Genomic DNA, 21,774 nt, shown 5'->3' on the forward strand with positions numbered 1-21,774 from the left:
AGCGGCGTGTGTTTGGCCGGTGAAAGCGGTGGTGATTTGTCGATGAGGCAGTAGTACCCGGTCGCTGTCCACGGTGAGCTGGGAGTTGCGGGACGTGAGAGAGGCGGTGTCTGGCTGGCTGCTGCTCTCTCCGAGGCTGTCTGCGTCCTCTCCACCCTCCCTGCACCCAGCACAGAGGAAATGGCATCACACAGCGCACAGGGCGCACAGCACCGAGCCCGGCACAGCACTCAGTGAGCACAGCATGCACAGCATGTGCAGCATGTGCAGAAGGTGCAGCACGTGCAGCTGGTGCAGCACGTGCAGCCTACGCAGCTGCTGTTGCCACTGTGCAATCTGCGGCTACTGCTGTCCATTCTGCTGCTTTTGGTGTTGCTGTGTTTGCTGCTGCTGTTGCACCCGCCCGGCCTCCAGCAAGAGATTGGTACAGAATGGCAATCTGTGAGCATCACAGCATCTGTACTCACCGGTAAACATTCACCATCACGCTACATTCCCACTCCTAATTAACCATTTCACGTTGTGGACAACGGAGACCAGGTGGAAGGAGGGCGACTTACGCAATGCCCGGCAACCAGGTCACACGCGCAGTTGCACTCGAAGAGAGTCGAGTGAATGTTAACCAAGGCTGTGTAAACCTCAAATATAAATACACCATTGCACATTGCCTCACCTGGAGCGGTGCTTGGCCCCAGGAGTACGTGGCACCTGGATGGGCTCCTTGAGCGGCCCCTTCAGGTGCAACGTGCGTTCCTGGATCGCCTCGTGGATGCGCTTCACCCACTCCTGCTTCGTGTCCAGATTGGACGCCTGTACGCGCACGCAACCAATTACCTTTGCACAACACCACTGCCACCACCGCCACCACCCATCTACACGGCACAGCGTGTCGTGCTCGCCGCTTGTTGCAGAGGTCTGTGGTTTGAATCTGGAGGGCTGCCCTCGTTGACAAGTACGGCCTGTGTAATGACCGTACAATACGACGAGCTGTCTGCTTCACAGTGGACGTTAAAGACCGAGTGAAACACAGAAATCGTAGCTCCTTACTGTCAAATCTTCGCAGGATCCTCCTGAAAAAAGATGATCTTGAGAGTCCATGAGGCTTTAGTCACAACCCTTCCCTCGTAAAAGTTGCTATTTCCACACGACAGAGGAAGGCTACAACCCCAGCCGCCACCACCACCACCACAACCGCATAACCTTCACGTAACCACCACACAACCGCCATCAGTAGAGCGGCTTGCAATCCAAAGGTTGCGAGTTAAACATTTTGGTGTAAGATTTACTCAGCCAATCACCCCTCAGGGATAGATAAAACGAGTACCACTTTGTGGGGAAGTGAACAGTGCTTGTCCTATGGATAGGCTCACTCCCGCCATAGGAATGTGGAATAGCCACTGGTCCAGGGCAGTAAACGGGAGGTGAGCGCTGCTCATTTTGAGAATATAACTTGGACCTGATTTGATTGAACAGAGTAATAATGGCTGCAAGTGCTGCTACACTACACAAAAATAACCACCACACAACGACCGTCACAAAACCCACCCCCACCGCCACTTTCGTGACTCCACACAAGCGGCGGTTTGGCCGCCAGGGAACTCACCCGCATGACGAGGCGGTTGTCTGACGTGGGGGTGCGACCAACCCACAGCGCGAACTTACAGGGGTCCCCCTCCACGTGCTCCGACACCCCCAACTCCGACGTCTGTGGGGGGGGGGGGGCGAGGAGAAGGACGGAGGAGGGAGGGAGGGAGGGAGGGAGGGAGGGAGGGAGGGAGGGAGGGAGGGAGGGAGGGAGGGAGGGAGGGAGGGGGAGCCACAAACGCACACGCTGTATTCAGTGCAATATTCACCCGGATAATCCCTTGAGATGGAATGCCTCGCTTGCAAGGGTGTGCAGGATGTCAGCTGACACACAGCAAACACGAGTTGACACCCGTACAAGCATACACACAGGTATACACTAATACGCCCCGGCACCTCCGATTTGCACGGTGGTGCAAAAGAAGTTCAACATACACACACCAGACTGTTGGGGCAAGTGCTGCTAGTGAGCAGCTAAGAAGGAGGGCATGGTACACTAGGGGGGTGGGTAGCCAGCACCACGCCCGGCCACCTTAGTCTCCTCAGTGGTGATGTTTACACACCGCACCAGGTACTCATTTGAGGTTGATTCGACCTAGGGGAGGTCCAGGACCAGCTCTGGTGTTGCCCGTGAGCGAGAATCGAACTTGGGTCTTCGTGTTCGTAACGCAGCACGCGAACCACTACACTACCGCTCCCCACAAGGAATGGTATACCACTATGCTTCACCACACGATAGAGTACACCCCTCTCGCAACACCACAGTCAACCCCACTACACTATACACCAGTTTATACATCACTTACCACTGGCTGAGTCGACACTAATACATACATAAACACTCACACGTACGTAAAAAAACATTTTTACATGCAAACAGCTATTTTAGATCTATAAATTATGCAGTTTGCATTCATACAATGAATACAGAATTTAGTGGTACACACGGCTGGTTTGAATAGAATGCACTCCCTCTGTGACGGTTGCAGACATTGAGTGGTGAGCGAGTTTTAATCACAAAATTAAATCTTGCTGCGACTGGCAGCACGAGTTGGTGGGTCTGGGAGGTGGTTCCATGCTGAAGCAGCTCTGAGCGAGAGTGTGCCTGTGCGGGTTTGATCTCGAGGGACGGTTAAACTGTTGTGCATGTGGGACCGTGGAGCATTTTTTTGCGTGTTTGAGTAAAATCAGAGGTGTTGAGTTAAGTAAGAGTAAGGGGAGGCGCAATTAGATGCAGATATTTGTAGATAACGGACGCCCACACATCACGGCCTACACCTGACCGGGCGTAAGGGACCCCTCCGATTAGCACGGTTGGCTACGCGGTGCGAAACAAGTTCAACATACATACAAACATACAGGTAAGCGGCACGAATCAGAGAGGGGTGCGTCACCCACAGGAATCTTGTGCTTGTAGAGGTACTTGCTCCTGCCCGAGGAGTCCTTCTGCTCCTTGCTGAAGAGCAGGGCCATGTCGAAGAGGAAGAGGTGCCTCTCCCGGACCTTGCGTAGCAGAGAGCGCGAGTCCCATACCTGGAACGTCTCCTGCAGCAGCAGCTCCCCCTGAGCGGCCACACTCTCCTCCAGACCCGTGCACACTCCGCCCACACGAGCAGGCACGCCGATATTAGACACAAAGACCACTTGTCGCCTCGGTAGACTGCTGGGGGGGGGGCAAGTGCTGTTCGCGAGCGCCTACGAAAGCCCAACATGGAACACGAGGGGGTTGTGCGATCAGAACCACGCCAGGCCTGCCTTTGTCTCCCCAGTGCGGATGTTCACACACCGCACCAGGCACTCAATTGAGGACCTAGGGGAGGCTCACGACAGGTTCAGGTATATGGCACTAATGTTGGTCGTGAGCAGGAATCGAACTTGAGTCCCCCCGAGTTTGTAGTGCAGTGCGCTAACCCACTGCACCACCGCTTCCCCCACAAAGATACAACAACACACCTGCACGCACATTCCCATCCAGGCACCAAAATTACAAAAGCGATAACACACAACAGAGCACGATCATGAAACAAACGGACATCAGAGCAAAAACAACAAACAGAAATCAGTGCAAAAACAACAAAAAAAGATTGAGAGCGGTGCACAAACATAAACAATGTCACGAGTAGCAAAAGTTTGCTTGGACAAATGATTCAAAAATAAAAAGGGAAAGTCCGCCGACTCTGCGGCCTACCTTCCAGCATGCTGAGATGCATGGCGTCATTGGCTTTCTTGGGGACGCTCAGCATCACCTCGAGGCCCTCCTTGATCTCGCCCGTGCCCTCCTCACAGCACGTCAGCAGCTCCTGGAGAGGACAGGCACGCACGCGCCTGCGGTGAGAACACGGAGGTGCTTCCACTCCACGTGCACGCACGCCTGTGCCTGCGCGCGGAAGCAATCTCAAGTCAGTCAAGCGCATAACACCGGGGTCTTTCCCGTCACCTCGTGGTGGCGAGCCTTCCACTCTTCATGCGACAACTTCAAAGTGCACCTACCTGGCACAAGCCCTGGGGTGATGTCAACGCCGATTCGTGGATAATGGCGGCGGCTGCTGCTGCTGCTGTTGTTGTGTGCGTGCGTAAGTGAGCAATCGTGTGGGGCGCGTCGGCGCAGAGGTTAGCGCACGGTGCTATGAACGCAGCGACCCGAGATGGATTCCGCGCTCACGGCTAACATTGGTGATGAAATATGAACGTAAGTCCCAGTAGCTGTTTCAGTGTGTAAAACATTAGCACTGGGGAGACAAAGTCGCTCGTCTTTGTCTGCACGCGTGTGAGGCCATGTGGGCTGGCACCTTCAGCAGCAGCTGATACTTGGTGATGCGCTGCACGGGCTTGATGAGCTGCGAGGAGATGGAGTTTGCAAGACTGTGCTTCTGCTGGATCTCCTGCGCACACACGGGGAGAGTACCACCGGGCAAAGGTGGTAACCATCATGGCGTGAACGCAGCCCACCGCCGCACCCCCCCCCCACCCAGCGTGATGGCCACTTGTTGCAGTGGTTTGTGGTTCGACTCCGGTTGGCCGCCCTGGTTAATGCTGCGGTTGTGTGTATTAACCGTAATACACACACGTGCTCCCAGTCTGCTTTACTCACGGAGGAAGCTAAAGACCCTGGGACGTCATTTGGAAAAGGTCGGCCTTTGTGCATGCCAGGGTCACAATCCAAATGCAAACATTTAGAAAAATTACACCAAAAACTACTTGAACACGCAGCAACTGTTGGCTTCAACTATGAGACCGTCGTGAAAAACACTCGTACGATTCATGGGTAAACAATAAAAAATAATTATATTTCGTATTAGCGCACTAGAGCTTTGCTCCGACGCACGCAGGAGCAACCGAGCTTTCTGCTCGGCCACTTCCTAAATTCAACAAACCACAGGAACCCTCACATCAAAGAAGGTGCCCCCGTGCTCCAAGATGAGCTGGCTTGAGTCGGGCTTGTTCTTGCAGTAAGCCACATACATCTGGAACCTGTCCGCCTGCGCGCAAGAGAGGGAAGGGAGAGCGGCGCGTGAGAAGGCGGCGCGTGAGAAGGCGGCGAAGCAGGCGTGCTGCAGGCGACAAGAGAGGGGAGGAGGGCGCAGCCTCACCCAGGTGACGAAGCAGTGGCCCACGTCCTCCGGCAGCTGCTCGTACTTCTCCAGCTCTTTCAGGAAAATGCTGCGGGGCGGGGGAGGGGAGCGCCACGACCCCGTCACCCTCAGCGTGACGTGCGTCTGCCAGCGTTCCGTTGCTTCACAAGACACACGCATGGCGCCCTCGACAAAAGGAGCAGCGCGCTCTGCTGAGGAGGCCAACAGTAGTTGTCCGACGGAGAGATTCTCCCTCGCTAAAGGAATAATGGGAATGTGTGTGTGTAAGTTTAACTTCTTTCGTACGTAGCCAACCGTGCTAATGAAGCAGTTCTTATCATGTGGAATGTTGAGTTTCCACCGCTGGCTCTGCAGGGCTGTAAAGAGGCCTCCAAACAGAGAGGGAAGTGTGTGAGAGGGGGGACGAACTTGTTGTGGAAGTCGTAGATGTCGCGGATGTTGCCGAACACGAGCTGCTCCTTGTTGATGATTCCCGGAGGGATCTCCTCGATGCCGCTCGTCATCTCCCACAGGTACGTCTGCACCGCCACGCAGTGGCATCACAACACAGTCCTACTACCACCATATCACAACACACTACCACCACCACTGCCACCTCACAACACACGACCATCACCACCTCAAAACACCTTCACAACACACTACCGCCACCACTGCCACCTCACAACACACTACCACCACCACCTCGCAACACCGTCACAACACACTACCGCCACTACCTCAACACCATCACACCACGCTACCACCACTGCTACCTCACAACACACTACCACCACTACCACCCCTACCTCACAACACACTACCACCACTACCACCCCTACCTCACAACACACTACCACCACTGCTACCTCGCAACACCATCAAAACACACTACCACCACTACCTCGCAACACCATCACAACACACTACCACCACTACCACCTCACAACACACTACCACCACTGCTACCTCGCAACACCATCACAACACACTACCACAACCACTACCTCACAACACACTACCACCACTACCTCACAACACACGACCACCACTACCACCTCACAACACACTACCACCACTACCACCTCGCAACACCATCACAACACACTACCACCACTACCACCTCACAACACCATCACAACACACTACCACAACCACTACCTCACAACACACTACCACCACTACCTCACAACACACTACAACACCACTACTACATCGCAACACCATCACAACACTACCACCACTGCTACCTCACAACACACTACTACCACCAACCCCAACCCCCACGCACTGCATTCATGATGCAACGCAGTTCCTCTCAGGACTGCGCTGAACGCTCCAACCGAGAGTAACGCTCACGAAAGCTTCACAGTGAGAACACCAAATAGCGAACGAGGGAAGCAGGTGAAACGGGCAAGCGCGTGCGGTGGACGCAGCGGGCAGCACCTCGATGCACTGGTGAAGGTCTCGCACGTAGGCCTTCTCCGTCTGCAGCAGCTCCGCCATGATGAACCTGAAGGCAACGCCGGCAGCCATCACCACATCAGCATCAGCAGATTGGATCGTGAAGACAGCATGTCAGATAATGCGCCAATTTTTGACTTCCTTATAATCAGTTCTTGGACCTGTCTGGTGGAGAAAGCGCTGATGGAAGCCACTGCTATCATATCCCAGATTCACTCTAGTAACTCACTCTCCGATGGCCAGTCGCCTCCTTATCACTCTTCAATAGCTACTACCATGGTTACTATTTCTGTGAACTTCACTCATGATGAGGAATCGGTCTATCAGACTGACTGCTTCATCTGATCCACACTGTGTTCAACCGCCACAATGCAGGTTACAACAACCCACTCATTTACACACTCATCCACTCATCCACCACACTGCAGGTTACAACACTTCCCTTTCGGTTTCCTTTGTACTCTTTCATTTTGGAATTCCCTCCCACCGTCTCCTTTCCCAGTACCTATTTATAACCTTGCTCAATTGAAGAAAATGTAAAAAAAATAGTATCTGTTACAACTTTAACGATGCAGTATGTTGCTGGCCGCTTGACGTTTTGGGCCTGTGCTCATCCCTGCCTGCACTGGCACGCAACATCCACCCACCGTGGCTCTGCGCATCATTCGCGGCCCAAGAGGTGGCTGTTCAGTTAAACGCCGAGCGCCCCGGGTCCCTGCAGCATTGTGCGGAGGTGGCGAGGGACTCAACTCTTTCCGTCTCGCCGATTTCCTCTTCTCCTCGTTGAGCTCGTGACTGGCGTCTCGCAGCTTGACCTCTGGCCCCGTGAGGCATGCTGGGCCGCTCTCTGGCCGCAGGCTCTGATTGGCCGGTTCAGGCTTAACCCCCGACTCGGCCAACCCCAGTGGGACTGTGTCAAGCTGCAGGTCGCGATCGTTCTATACACGCCGAGTTCCCGAGGGCCACACGGACAGAAACAAACGGACGTGACTAAGATTAACGGTTAGGGCAGAAATCGGTATCAGGTTCACAAGTTGTTTGGTTTGTGATCAGTAGCCTAGACGATGGCTGAGGCAGGTTTGGGTGATGAGCGACCATCGCTCCGTCGACATTTATCATCGTAGATAACATAGAATAATCATTAGCGTTGACAGTATCTCATGAGCAGTCAGGCTTGCTTGAAACAATACTGGAGAATTTCAAGATGTTAGGCAAGGATCTTCTCTGTAATGTACGGGTCATATTTAAATATAAAACTATATAATACACAACATTAAATTACCATGAGGATTGTTGTGGAATATAGGAAGTCAGCACGGCTGATACTTAAAAAAAATACTCTTTGGTTCTTTCGGTAAAGTCACGTAGATAGAAAAATAACTAATAAATCACGACGTTTCAATAGCAACACAAGCCATCGTCTTCAGGTGAAACAACACAGCAGGCGGACTGCTGAGGCAGGAGGAAATGTAGCGAGAGAGCCACCGCAACCAGAAGCCACACACGCCTGTGGTGGGCACAACCCAAGGGCAAGTGAGCGGGGCTAGGGATAGAATTAGCAAGTGAATGCAAGATCACAGAGCTAGCATACCCCGGCTAATCCGAGGGGGGGAGGGAGAGGAGTATGAATTCCTGCAGTCACAAAAGCTTCATATCACAGATGTGGGACAGGGGGCGTCTTTTCCGCCTATTTATTTAGCTATGCAGATGAGGCCATTGCCAGCGACGACGCATCCGCGCCATCCCCAGCAGCAGCGGCAAGCGTGGTGTATTCCGCCGACGTTGCCGAGCACACGGACGAGGTGGCACCTGTGGCGGGAGGCCCAGTGCGGCCTCCAAGGCGGCCCGGTGCTTGTGGGCGCGGCAGGAGAAGTCGCGGTAGCGTTTGTCGACGGCCGTGACCCACTGGCGGAAGTCGACGGCGTGAGCGTGCCCCTTGGCCAGGAAAGACTCTGCTAGCCGCACCAGCAGCACCACCTTCTCACGCACCTCCTGCACCGAGCAGCAGTTTTACACGCACGCACGGTGCATATGCCCACGAATGTGAGCACGCGCACGCCGATGTTTGCGAGTGCGCGCGCGTGTGCATGTGGTAGTGCACGTGTGCTAGTGCACGTGTGCTAGTGTGCGCGCGTGTGCCATTGCGCGTGCGTGTGTGTTGCGTGCCTTGGCTGAGGACGAGAAGCTGTCGTGCTCCTGCAGCAGGGCACGGCTCTCGTCGGGCGTCTGTCCGGTGCACGAGTGCGTGGAGAGGTAGAACTCCCCCGTGTCGTGGATCCAGCTCAGCACCTAAGCGGTTCACACACACACATGCACACCCACATGAAGACAAAGATCCCCCGTATAGCCGTCGCAGACTGTTGGGGCAAGTACTGTCAGCGAGCACCTAAAAAGGTCGGCACAGCACGCAAGGGGGTGGGTGGCCAATACCACGCCCGGCCGCCTTTGTCTCTTTCATGGCGATATTTACACACCGCACTAGGTACTCATTTGAGGTTCAGTCGCCCTAGGGGAGGTCCAGGACCAGCTCTGGTGTTGGCCGTGAGCGGGAATCGAACTCGGGTCGCCATGTTCGTGGTGGAGCACGCTAACCGCTACACTACAGCTCCCCGCAAGAAATAATATAATTACCACTATGCTCCACCACACTATACAGTACACACCTCTCTTAACACCACAGTACACCCCACTACACTACACACCAGTTCACATATCACTTGCTACTGGTGTTAGCCATGGCAATAAATCGACCCATATACAAACACAAACATCCCCCGTATGGCCTTGAACAGTGCTGTTCGCCATCAGGGCGCACGAGAGGTTGGTGTGGACAGAATCGCGCCCGGCCGCCTTTGTCTCCCCAAGCACACACGCACAGGGACCGGGCGATACACTCTACTCTCTTGTGAGCTGTTGGCTGGCCGTCTATGTGCAATGCCAGTGTCCGTGTGTATCTTTCTATTATCCAGAAGAGCCTCAGGGAGTCTCAGCACTTCTTCAGGAGGTTCCTGTGTTGAGAAGTTTGGCCAATGCCATGAATAAGCGGTTTGGCTTCATGCAGGAGGAAACTCGAGAACCCGGAGAAAACCCACACACACACAAAAAAAACACTCAAAGACGGACATTTAGAATGTGTTGTGGTACTGCCACCTAGTGGCGTGTAACGTGTGGGTCTCCAGCTCTGCGTGGTCGCACCTGCTTGGCGCTGCGCTCGAACAGCACGTACTGCTGACACTGTTCCAGGCGGCGCTTTCGGACTGTCCAGTGATGCAGGACGCGGTTCTCTCTCTGCAGCAGCTCCCCCAGGATCACTAAACACGGCCCACAAACCCCCACGCACGGCACGCACATCTTTGAGGGCAGGGCGCACGGGCTGCGATACGCAAAAGGTGCAGGGGAAATTTGGGATGCGCGCAAACAACGCCGACGGCGCCACCTGGTGACAACAAATACACAACGCGAAACAAAACACCGGGTTCACGCGGCGGGGTTCAGAGGCAACCCGTACAGAGTGCTGACCTTTGACCTGCTGCTCAGGGCCGCGGGCGGGGCTGAGGAAGCCGGGCTGCGTCACGCTGTTCCTGTGGATGCACTTGAGGAAGACCTCGGCGTTGCGCCGCGCGAGCGTGCAGGCCTGCCAGGGCCGCAGGAATTGTTACCCACAACTCCTTCGACTCCACCATCACAACCCCCACCCCCTCGACTCCACCATCACAACCAACATGAACCATCGACTCCACCATCACAACCAACATCAACCATCGACTCCACCATCACAACCAACATGAACCATCGACTCCACCATCACAACCCCCACCCCCCCCCTCGACTCCACCATCACAACCAACATGAACCATCGACTCCACCATCACAACCCCCACCCCCCCCCTCGACTCCACCATCACAACCAAAATCAACCATCGACTCCACCATCACAACCCCCATCAACCATAGACCTCACCATCACAACCCCCAACCCCCCTCGACTCCACCATCACAACCTCCATCAACCATCGACTCCACCATCACAACCTCCATCAACCATCGACTCCACCATCACAACCCCCATCAACCATCGACTCCACCATCACAACCAACATCAACCATCGACTCCACCATCACAACCCCCATCAACCATCGTCTGCACCATCACAATCAAAATCAACCATCGTCTGCACGATCACAACTGTCACCCTCACGGACTCCACTGTTACAATCCCCACATCATAGCAGCTTTCACAGAGGCAGCCTCTGCCGTCACAGTCCCCACAATCACAGCCTCCACCCAAACCTCTGCTACCTTAAGGAAGGCCTCCTTCTGCTCCAGGTGCTTGTGAATGATGGGCTCCACGTGATCATTCTCGGCGCCAGGGCCCAGTTTGTCCGAGCCCCCGCACCAGTCGTCCTCGCGCTTGTACTCCTGCTCCAGGCTGTCCAGCACGGAGCACACCTGGCGAGACAAACACCTCGGTTGACCTACGCAGGGCCGGGCTGACGCTCAACGTCGGGCTGTGCACAGCCTTCACAGTCGGGCCACCTCGCATTGCTCCGTTTCTTTTTTTTTTTAACAAGACAAGTCTCGTGACCTACAGTGTGGTGATTGAACACGGTGTGGACGGGACGAAACGGTCAGAGTGGTAGAACCGAAGCCTCAACGCGGACGGAGGATTAAATGAGCGAAGTTCCCAGGCAGAGTAACCGTGGTAGTAGAAGTGATAGACAAGAGTGGTGATCGAGGGAGCGATTGCGGTGAATCGTGTTCACATGGGTGGGTGTGAGCGTGCGAGCGTGCGAGCGAGCGTGCACGCTCACCTGCTGCGAGGTCTTGTAGAAAGCGACCGAGGCCGTGACGAGCTTGAGGCGGTCCTCCACCCTCAGCAGCAGCCGCTGCCAGTGCTGGGCGACCATCTCGGCGCACGAGCGCACGGCGTCCGTGGCGTAGTGGCCCGCGCCGAGCAGGGCGGCGGCCCGCTGCTGTACGCGCAGGGCGCTCTGGTGCGTCTGCTGCAGGGAGCGGTCGGGAAACAGCGACTGGGGTGATGGGCCACGTGCGGGTGGGGAAGGGGGGGGCAGGTGGGATGTGCAGGGAGGTCGGGATTGTGGTGGCGGCGGTGGTGGCGAAGGTGAGGGTTGATGTTCAAAAGGCAAAACCAAAACGGCAGAGCGACGGAGGCTCCGGAGGGAAGGAGCGGTGGGGATGTGTTCGTGCACGGGTGTGGAAGTGCATTTCAAAACCAAGCGCCAAACGATAAAAGTAAAACAAGGCCCCCGAGCAATGGCCAGTGCAAGAAGGAGGAGATGGGCACGAGGAGCAGGCAGGAAACGAGGATGAGGTGGGAGTGAGGAGGGGACACGGGGGCAGGACACACGGCTCCATTAGGAGAGCTGAGAGGGCAAGGTCCCCCGTGCAGTGCGGGCCCGGCGCGGGACACGCGCAGGTCACCGCGACGCCGACCGGCCGCCCGGCTCGACGGGGCATTGCAAGAGATTTTAAACCCCCAGCTTTGTGGCCATGCCGGCTCATTAGACTGGTGGATCCGCAGACGAGTCGGCGGCAGCAGCGCGTCCGGGCGGCGTTGCTCACCGCACGTTTTGCCGGCTATCGGCATAGGAAAACCCGGGGCAACTGCACGATACGAACACGGCCAAGAACCGAAGCAATTCAGGTTTGGATGAAGGTCGGGGGCAGCTGTGCCTTGCGCCGCAGAGCTGAGGGAACATCGCGCTTCAGGGAGCGCTCCGACGGCTCCTACGAGGGGCAGCCTCGGCCGCAGCTCCTCAAAGTGACACCGGCTCATGCCTCTGGGGCACGGCCACACGGTCGGCATGGTCACGGCAGGTCAGCACAAGAGCCTGCGCGACGGTCTGGGGGAATCATCTCCTGCCCGACCCACCTGAAAGCACGGGGGGGCTGCACAGAGCGGTGTCGGTGAGACTGTCATCATTACGAGTGCATTCAGGTCATTTTAAACCAAAAACAAAGCGATAATTTCTAGAACGTGTAAAGTAAAAAATGCAACTCTCAGAAGTCTATCCATTCCCCTTGGGCTGCCTGAGTGGATAAATGCTGAGAGGCTGAATTAGGGCTGAGCAGGGGGTCTACCCAGGCTTGAGAGGGCCAGGCTCCCAGACACCCCCAGCAACAAGGACAAAGATCTCCCATATAGCCTTTAACAGACTGTTGAGGCAAGTGCTATAAGCGAGTGCCTATGAATGCTAGAACGATACACGAGGCGGCGGATGGCCAGCACCACATCCGACCACCTTTGTATTCCCTGTAGCGATGCTTACACACCGCACCAGGTACTCATTTGAGGCTCAGTGGACCTAGGGGAGGCCCAGGACCGATTCAGATAATCGTCACTGGTGTTGGCCGTGAGCGGGAATCGAAGTGGGGTGGCCGGGTTCGTAGCGCAACGCGCTCACCGATACACCACCGCTCCCTGTAACACCCCCTGCACCAGAAGCAGCCAAAGGAGGAGCACAGACGGCACAGAGTAGAGAGTGGCGCAGCAATAACAGTAACACTGCAGCAGCAGCAGCGGCAAGAGCAACAGTGACCTGGCCCACAGGGTTAGCGGAGAGGTCAGAGGTAACCGCACCTTGTGGTCGAAGGGAGGGGACGCCCAAACTGTGCATGGGTGAAGAGCCCTTACACCACCTGTGTGTGCATGTGTGTGATCTGTGTGTAACGTGGTGCTCGCTAGCCAGCACTTGCCCCAACAGTGTGTTCAGGCTATACAGGGGATGTTTGTCTTTGTTGTGCATGTATGTGTGCGTGTATTTGTGTATACATGAGTGTGATGTGTAAACATCACCATTGGGAAAACAAAGCTGGGTTGGCGTGGTCCTGGCCACACCACCGTTTATGTGGCAGGCCAGCCTTCATAGGTATTCGTGAACACCTCGTGGCTAACAGTCACTAAAGCTATCAAATAGTTGGGGGTCTGTGTTTTGTGCATACGCATGTGTGTGCATGTGCACACGTATGTGAATTTGTGAGCACGTGCGTGCATACAGTGAGGGAAAAAGTATTTGATGCCCTGCTGATTTTGTACGTTTGCCCACTGACAAAGAAATGATCAGTCTATAATTTTAATGCCCTGCTGATTTTGTACGTTTGCCCACTGACAAAGAAATGATCAGTCTATAATTTTAATGGTAGGTTTATTTTAACAGTGAGAGACAGAATAACAACAAAATCCAGAAAACGCATGTCAAAAATGTTAGAAATTGATTTGCATTTTAATGAGGGAAATAAGTATTTGACCCCTCTGCAAAACATGACTTAGTACTTGGTGGCAAAACCCTTGTTAGCCATCACAGATATCAGACGTTTCTTGTAGTTGGCCACCAGGTTTGCACACATCTCAGGAGGGATTTTGTCCCACTCCTCTTTGCAGATCTTCTCCAAGTCATTAAGGTTTCGAGGCTGACGTTTGGCAACGCGAACCTTCAGCTGCCTCCACAGATTTTCTATGGGATTAAGGTCTGGAGACTGGCTAGGCCACTCCAGGACCTTAATGTGCTTCTTCTTGAGCCACTCCTTTGTTGCCTTGGCCGTGTGTTTTGGGTCATTGTCATGCTGGAATACCCATCCATGACCCATTTTCAATGCCCTGGCTGAGGGAAGGAGGTTCTCACCCAAGATTTGACGGTACATGGCCCCGTCCATCGTCCCTTTGATGCGGTGAGGTTGTCCTGTCCCATATTCTTAGCTCTTTCGGTTAAGTCACGTTGAAGGGAAACAATAAAATAATAAAATATATATAAAACAATAAAAATTCTCACGACGTTTCGACCATAACACAAACGGTCGTCATCAGGTGTGTCGGTTTGCATAAATTTATTTATTTTAAACGGTGTATTTATTTATTTATAAAAAACCGTCAGCGCCACGCACAGCGATTTGGCAGTTTATTTAGAAGGACGAGTCCATCTATGTTCTGAAAAGAGGAGGGGGGAGACGAAAAATTAAAGTATGCTGTCTGAAAGCCACTGTAAGCGTGAACAATCAATTAAGACCTGAAATGGTTTATCAAATCTTTCCAATGATTGCTAAGCCAGAATCCATCTTCTCGGTTGAAATTGTCTCTGTGTTTGTATATGTGGATAGCCTCATGAACGAATCTCTCATGGCAGCCAGATGGCTTACAAATAACCTTTGTCTTGGAAAAGTCAATGTCATGTGAGCCTACTGAATTATAACAATGACCTCCATGTTTGACGGTGGGGATGGTGTTCTTGGGGTTATAGGCAGCATTCCTCCTCCTCCAAACACGGCGAGTTGAGTTGATGCCAAAGAGCTCCATTTTGGTCTCATCTGACCACAACACTTTCACCCAGTTGTCCTCTGAATCATTCAGATGCTCATTAGCAAACTTCAGACGGGCATGTTTATGTGCTTTCTTGAGCAGGGGGACCTTGTGGGCGCAGCAGGATTTCAGTCCTTCACGGCGTAGTGTGTTACCAATTGTTTTCTTGGTGTCTATGATCCCAGCCGTGTAGTTCTGGGCTGATTCCTCACCGTTCTCATGATCATTGCAACTCCACGAGGTGAGATCTTGCATGGAGCCCCAGGCCGAGGGAGATTGACAGTTCTTTTGTGTTTTTTCCATTTGTGAATAATCGCACCAACTGTTCTCACCTTCTCAACAAGCTGCTTGGCAATGGTCTTGCAGCCCATTCCAGCCTTGTGTAGGTCTACAATCTTGTCCCTGACATCCTTGGAAAGCTCTTTGGTCTTGGCCATGGTGGAGAGTTTGGAATCTGATTGATTGATTGCTTCTGTGGACAGGTCTCTTTTATACAGGTATCAAGCCGAGATTAGGAGCATTCCCTTTAAGAGTGTGCTCCTAATCTCAGCTCGTTACCTGTATAAAAGACACCTGGGAGCCAGAAATCTTTCTGATTGAGAGGGGGTCAAATACTTATTTCCCTCATTAAAATGCAAATCAATTTATAACATTTTTGACATGCGTTTTTTCTGGATTTTTTTGTTGTTATTCTGTCTCTCACTTTTCAAATAAACCTACCATTAAAATTAAAGATTGATCATTTCATTGTAAGTGGGCAAACGTACAAAATCAGCAGCGGATCAAATACTTTTTTCCCTCACTGTACGTGTGTGTGTTTATGTACTGTATGGGACCAGGTGGCTCAGCGGTAGAGCGAGTGGCACGTGATCAAGTTACAAGTTCAACTCCTGGTTGAGGGGTTGACTCAGCCGATCAACCCTCCGGGGTCACCAACATGAGCACCATTTTGCGGGGAAGTCAATAGCGGTTGTCCTATGGATAGCTCACCCACGCCATAGGAATGTGGAATTTGACTTGACTCTTAACTATATGTGTTCGTGCGAGCGTACCTCGATAGCGACCTGGAAGTGCTCGTGCTCCCTCTGCAGCGACTCGGCCTCCTCCAGCGAGCAGGCCGAGAGCAGCGAAGCGTTGAGCATCGACTCCCCATTACGGATCCAGCTCAACACCTGGGGGGAGACATAGCGTGAGAGGGGGCAGCGGACAGGGCACGGCGCGAGCAGCACGGGGCCGACGAGCACCGAGGAGGGAGCTTGGACGCTGGGTCAAGGGGGCGCAGGCACGGGCAGATGCGTGCGTCCGCGTTGGTGGGAAGACTGTCCACTCCTCGTGGCGACTGCAGCCGGAACCCATCCGCCGGGCCTCCTTCATCCCACAGAGATGCAGGTGTTACCGGTCCAGCTCGAGACAGGGGAATGGTAGCCTCTCCTTCCCAGCCAGTCATCTCAGTCATTACCATCATTAGCAACAGCCATGATCAATCCACTGCTGGATGAAGGTCTCCCCAGGCCGCCCCCATTTCTCATGGTCTCATGATGCGACAACCCATCCAATTCCTGCGCATAAACTCACCTCTTTGCTCAAGCTCCTCGTTAAACATCCTCGTGGACACAATGTCCTGTCCAAGCCCACTGACTCGATGTCACTAACCTGCGTTTGCTCTCTGATCCAGGCAACCCATAGCACCTGGCTCTGTCCTGTGACCCCCTGCCAGCGAGCCATCCACACTTCACGTGATGGCCTCAACGTGCACCTAGCCTGGCACAAGCACTGTGGTGACGTCACCGCAACTGCGTGCTGAAAGGCGGCTATCGTTGTTGTTGCTGTGCGGGGCGGCGTGCATGCGTGCGCGAGGTCGGGTGAGGGCCAGCACCTGCTTGACCTCATCCTGGAGCTGGCACAGCTGCAGGCACTGCTCGAGGCGCTGGCGGTGCAGGTCTGCACTCCCCTCCAGCTGCAGCCTGCGCTCCTGCACGCACTGGAGCAGCTCTTGAACACGCACGCACATATCCACGTCCCCTTCGCACACCACCTCCAGGCCTGGTGACAACCACACACGCGCACGTATGCACAAACATCAGTGGTGATGTTCACACACCGCACCAGGTACTCGTTTAAGGCTGAGTCGACATGCACACACACACACTCAGTTACAGGTACACACAGATTCTGCCACTGCTGCGACCTCCAAGATCTGCCCTAACAGTCTTCCCCCATCCGCTTTGAGGTCATCGCTGCCTTTTGGTTGCTGGACTTGTGGAGACCGCTCTAATGTCTGTGTGGTTGTCACCATCCTGGCACGCACGTTTCACCCAGCATGACCATTTTAGCCGAATAACACCTCCAACCGGAAAAAAACTTTACTCAGTTTCAAACGATCGAAGGATGGACGCTGCTGCAGAGTCCGCAGCGGAGGCAATGAAGCGCCGACGCGGCTGACCTGCGGCCTGCTCCTCCAGCATGCACTGCATGAGCCCTTGCCCCTGCGCCAGCAGGTCCAGCGCCAGGTTGTTGAGGCCCAGCGACTTGTCGGAGTGGAAGCGCAGGCGGCGCTCGGCCTCCGTGGGGTCCTCGGTGGAAAACTCGGTGGAGCGGCGCTCGATCTCCTCGTGCCACACGGACAGCGAGGACATGACCTGCGTGGCCGCCAGGACGCGGGAACCGCACGGTGCGCGAGTTTCAGGTTTATTTCGTTAAACCAGGCAAGACTCCGAGCAACAACATAAAGACCAAGTATACAAATTAAGCGAAGACGAAGATCCCCCGTATAGCCTGAACAGCACTTAACAGCACTTCCTCCAACAGACTGTTGGGGCAAATTCTGTTAGCGCGCATCTATTAAAGCCGGCACGGCACACGAGGAAGGTGGGTGGCCAGCATTATGCCCGGCTGCATTTGTCTCTCCAGTGGCGATGTTTACATGTCGCACCAGGTGCTCCTTTAAGGCCGAGTTGACCTAGGGGAGGCCCAGGACCAGTTAAAAAAATCGTCACTGGTGTTGGTGGCCGTGAGCGGGAATCTAACTCGGATCGCCAGTTTCAAAGCGCAACGCACTAACTGCTCCCCAACACATACATACACACACATACACAAACCTCAGTGGCCTCGCGCTCGAACGAGCGGAAGCGCAACAGGAGCTGGAGCCGGACACCGCGCTCGTCAAAGAAGTCCTCCATGGAGGCCGTGGCCTCCTCCAGCTGCCGCCGCACGGCCTGCAGGTGCGCGAGCGAGCTGGCATGGGGCGCTCCTCCACCCGTCCTACGCGCACGAGCGCACAAAGACACACGCAGGTCAATGGGATCTTTAGTGGAAAGTGGCGGTGTAGTGGTTAGCGCGCTGTGCTATGAACTCGGCGACCCGTGTTCAATTCCCGTTCATGGGAAAGACGGCGGTTATCCGAACCGGATACTTGTCAAACAAGAGCTATCCGGAATGCTGCGTCATCCGTCTGCGACACATCACCTCTCCAATCATTCCAACATGCAGCAGCTCTCTCGGCGATAATCCGTTCGTTTGTTCTTTTCCCAATCCGCTTGTCCTGGCGAGGGTCGCGGTGGCAACATGTTGAGTTTTTTTTTAAATTAGTGTTCAATATTTATGTTCTTTTTTCCGTATTGCGTGCATATTTCTAGGTTAGGAGTAGAGTATGAATAACTGTCAGAAAAAAAAAAACATCCATTGTCTTTAGTATTAAATTAATGGGAAAATCCATTCCGATTTAGGCAATTTCATTGTGTGCTTTTTGAAGAATGCATCCCTTCGGTAAATCGAGGGATACTTGTCTCATGTAGCTCTCCGAGGCACCGTCCTGTCCTCGGTATATTTATTATGAACAAAGTCCACTGACAACTCAACAGGTAACCATGAGTGACTCCGTACACTGTAGTGAGACAACTCTACTCAGAGACAACGTAGCTGCTAGTCTAAAGACAACTCGCAGACGATGGAGGCGACCCGATCAAAGGCGACGACGACTAGGACGGTTCCCCACACCCAACAGCCCCGGCTCGCGCTGGTTCTCCTCGCCGCACCTGCTCTTGTCAATCACCGCCGTGCTCCCCCTCACGTGACCCTATCAACGCTCGTCCCGTCAATCACCATGAGCACGTCCATTAGTAAGCATGGTCCCTGGGAACCATACTGTCCCGCTATCGCTCCGCACTGTCTTTACACTTGTACCATGGTGCGTTGTGTAAATATCACCACTGGGGAGACAAAGGCGGTCGGGCTATACAGGAAATCTTTTTTTGAACGGGAACCACGACACGTGCATCGGTATTGCCATCTCTTGGCGTGACAAGGACCGTGTCCTTTGGGATGAGTTCAATGAGCACAGTCTGCGTGTGAAAACCAATATCCTGCAGCTTCCAATGATAAACAGCAAAAACGCTATAGCCATTATTCTGTTTCACGAGGCATGTTGACCAACTTATAAGGCCTTTAACATAATCTATTAGGCCTCTGGACTAGTCTAACCTCACCTATGGGGCTGCTAGCCTTACCTTCAATCTATTTATCCTGGTTTATTGTCTGTGATGAGTCAAGCCGGTTTCACAATCCAAGGCTTCCTCTGTTTCAGCAGAGATGGTATTTTCAGATGCGCTTCTGCGGCCATCTGGAATGCTCTTCCTTCCGATATTAGGAAGCCACTACACCGATGTACTTTTCAATCTAGATTGTAAACTCATTTGTTTCGAACTGATTTGTGTCTAATTTGTTGTCCTTCACCTCCAATTAGTACGGTTGGCCACAGTGCGAAAGAATTTCAACATACATACAAATGAAAAAGATTACCGAATGGCACCATGACACAGGAAGCGCGTTACGTGCTAAGGAGCGTTCCTGCGGTGCGCCCCTGGCTACGGGACGAGATCGAGCGGAGCCATAAACACGCCGCTCAAACCCTGCCCCAGTGCGAGCGGCGTTACACGTCGCTCCGATTAGAGATGACATGGCCCGGATTCCCGCAGGGCATCCTACGGCGGTGCGGCAGTGTTAACGCGAAGAAATACCGCTCCACTGACTGCACCAGACGGGCCATACAAAGGTCCTCTATAAACTACAGGCAACATTGATTTAATCAGAGTGGAATTTAATGCGTTCCTTGTACCGAATGTCAGATGGTTACGTAATGGAATTGCGGGGCTCCAACGCAGCTTAAGTGAACGCGTGCGGCTGCGTGTGATTGTGTGCACACGTGCGGCGTGTGTGTACAAGTAGGCCTGCGGGGAGCGGTAGTGCTACGAACCCGGCTACCCGAGTTTTATTCCCGCTCATGGCCAACACCAGTGACGATTATCTGAATCGGTCCTGGGCCTCCCCTAGGTCGACTCGGCCTCAAATGAGTACCTGGTGCGATGTGTAAACATCGTCACTAGGGAGACAAAACCCGCCGGGCGTGGTGCTGGCCACCCACCCCCTCGTGTGCCGTGCCAGCCTCCATAGGTGCTCGCTAACAGCACTTGCCCCAACAGTCTGTTAAAGGCTATATGTGGCATCTTTGTCTTTGTTTTGTGTGTGAATTTTGACGTGTGTGTATGTATTATGACGTGTGTGTGTGTATCATGATGTGTGGTATGCGTGTGAGTAATTGAACACAGACCGCAGCTGCTGTATGAGATCGTCCCCTTCGCGTGCCACGCTGGCGATCGCCTCCAGGGTGCTGTGCTGCCGCCGCCGCCAATCAGAGAGTAATTCCTGCACGGCCTCCGCGTCGCCGCTCTCGCCGGCCTCCTCCAGGGCGTCGTCGTGCTGCACCTCCTCCAGCCAGCCCCACAGCTGCACGCAAAGAACAAGGAACCCCGCCCCCATGTAGCCTGAACAGATTGTTGGGGCAAGCACTGATAGTGAGCACCTGTGAAGGTTGGAACGGCGCACGAGAGAGTGGGTGGCCAGCAACAAGCTAGGCCTCCTCGTCTCCCCAACACTGATGTTGACACACAACGCCACGGACACACATTCAAGGCCGAGTCGCCATAGAGGAGGCCCAGGACCAGTTCAGATATCCATCACTGACGACGGACATGAGAGGGAATCGAACTCGGACTGCGGGGTTCGTAGTGCAGTGCTTTAACCACTGCACTACCGCTCCCCACGTGCAACAACAACCGCAATTCGCCGCTAAGTGGCGGCAACGTTACCACGGCGCTTGTGCCATACTAGGTGCACTTTCATGCGTGCGTGGGTACAAAGACAAAGATTCCTCGTATAGCCTTAACAGACTGTTGGAGCAAGTGCTGTTAGCGAACACCCTATGCAAAGCGGCTCGGTACACGAGGGGGTGGGTGGCCAGAAACACTCCCGACCACCTTCGTCTCCCCAGTAGATGATTTCACACGCTGCACCAGGTACTCGTTGGAGGCCGAGTCGCACGCAAGCGAAGGTCGCGTTGCTCAGCGCGTGGCGCCGCGGCGGTGTCCCTGTGCCGCACACCTCGCTGACGCGGTTGTGGAAGGACACGGACATGTCGAGCAGCAGCTTCCGCTGGCCCACACGGCGCACAAAGTCCTGCACGCGCTCCTCCAGGGCGTGAGCCGCGCAGTAGACCTCCTCGGGGTCGCACTCCCCGCTCTGTGCCAGTGCCTCCGCTGCCTCCAACAGCTTCTCCGCATTCACGTACGTGTTCTGCACAGGGTCACGGGGTAATGAGGTTGCAGGCAAGACCCAGACCATCAGCAATGTGTCTCCTCCTATGTTAAGTGATGGAGGGAATCTGCTCTGGGCCACTTAGGAATTGCCTTGCTTCGCAGAAGCGCTGGACTTCGTCGTTGCCGAGCTTTCAAATACGCAGCTCGATCTCCTCACTGAAATAAGTTAAAACAGGGTACAGGTGCAGC

The 21,774-nt window shown here is 54.1% G+C and overlaps 1 protein-coding gene across 8 annotated transcripts in view; it reads right to left on the reverse strand.

Moving 5' to 3' along the window:
* The window catches only part of LOC116941117 (kalirin-like), a 94,853-nt gene that overhangs the window by 44,213 nt on the left and 28,866 nt on the right, over positions 1 to 21,774 (reverse strand). For 6 of the 8 annotated variants that reach the window (XR_012941375.1, XR_012941374.1, XM_032951796.2 and 3 more), the window contains exons 12-34: positions 21,371 to 21,562; positions 20,541 to 20,716; positions 18,034 to 18,196; positions 17,379 to 17,574; positions 16,812 to 16,978; positions 15,988 to 16,107; positions 11,433 to 11,651; positions 10,921 to 11,070; positions 10,140 to 10,254; positions 9,816 to 9,931; positions 8,787 to 8,909; positions 8,430 to 8,612; positions 7,371 to 7,558; positions 6,603 to 6,669; positions 5,586 to 5,695; positions 5,175 to 5,244; positions 4,974 to 5,063; positions 4,374 to 4,466; positions 3,773 to 3,884; positions 2,983 to 3,182; positions 1,604 to 1,705; positions 674 to 810; positions 58 to 160 (exon numbers count right to left, since the gene is read on the reverse strand). Coding sequence is in view for 6 of the 8 variants with exons in the window: in XM_032951796.2 (XP_032807687.1) it covers positions 58 to 160; positions 674 to 810; positions 1,604 to 1,705; positions 2,983 to 3,182; positions 3,773 to 3,884; positions 4,374 to 4,466; positions 4,974 to 5,063; positions 5,175 to 5,244; positions 5,586 to 5,695; positions 6,603 to 6,669; positions 7,371 to 7,558; positions 8,430 to 8,612; positions 8,787 to 8,909; positions 9,816 to 9,931; positions 10,140 to 10,254; positions 10,921 to 11,070; positions 11,433 to 11,651; positions 15,988 to 16,107; positions 16,812 to 16,978; positions 17,379 to 17,574; positions 18,034 to 18,196; positions 20,541 to 20,716; positions 21,371 to 21,562 (3,192 nt within the window). In the remaining 2 variants the exon portion in view is untranslated. The remainder of the gene's footprint in view (positions 1 to 57; positions 161 to 673; positions 811 to 1,603; positions 1,706 to 2,982; positions 3,183 to 3,772; positions 3,885 to 4,373; positions 4,467 to 4,973; positions 5,064 to 5,174; positions 5,245 to 5,585; positions 5,696 to 6,602; positions 6,670 to 7,370; positions 7,559 to 8,429; positions 8,613 to 8,786; positions 8,910 to 9,815; positions 9,932 to 10,139; positions 10,255 to 10,920; positions 11,071 to 11,432; positions 11,652 to 15,987; positions 16,108 to 16,811; positions 16,979 to 17,378; positions 17,575 to 18,033; positions 18,197 to 20,540; positions 20,717 to 21,370; positions 21,563 to 21,774) is intronic. The other 2 variants (XM_032951801.2, XM_032951798.2) reach the window with 1 other exon arrangement.

Source organism: Petromyzon marinus, chromosome 10 (assembly GCF_048934315.1).
Source record: "Petromyzon marinus isolate PM22_M1 ecotype Great Lakes invasive population chromosome 10, UKy_Petmar_22M1.pri1.0, whole genome shotgun sequence".
In the NCBI taxonomy this organism is placed as follows: Eukaryota; Metazoa; Chordata; class Hyperoartia; order Petromyzontiformes; family Petromyzontidae; genus Petromyzon; species Petromyzon marinus.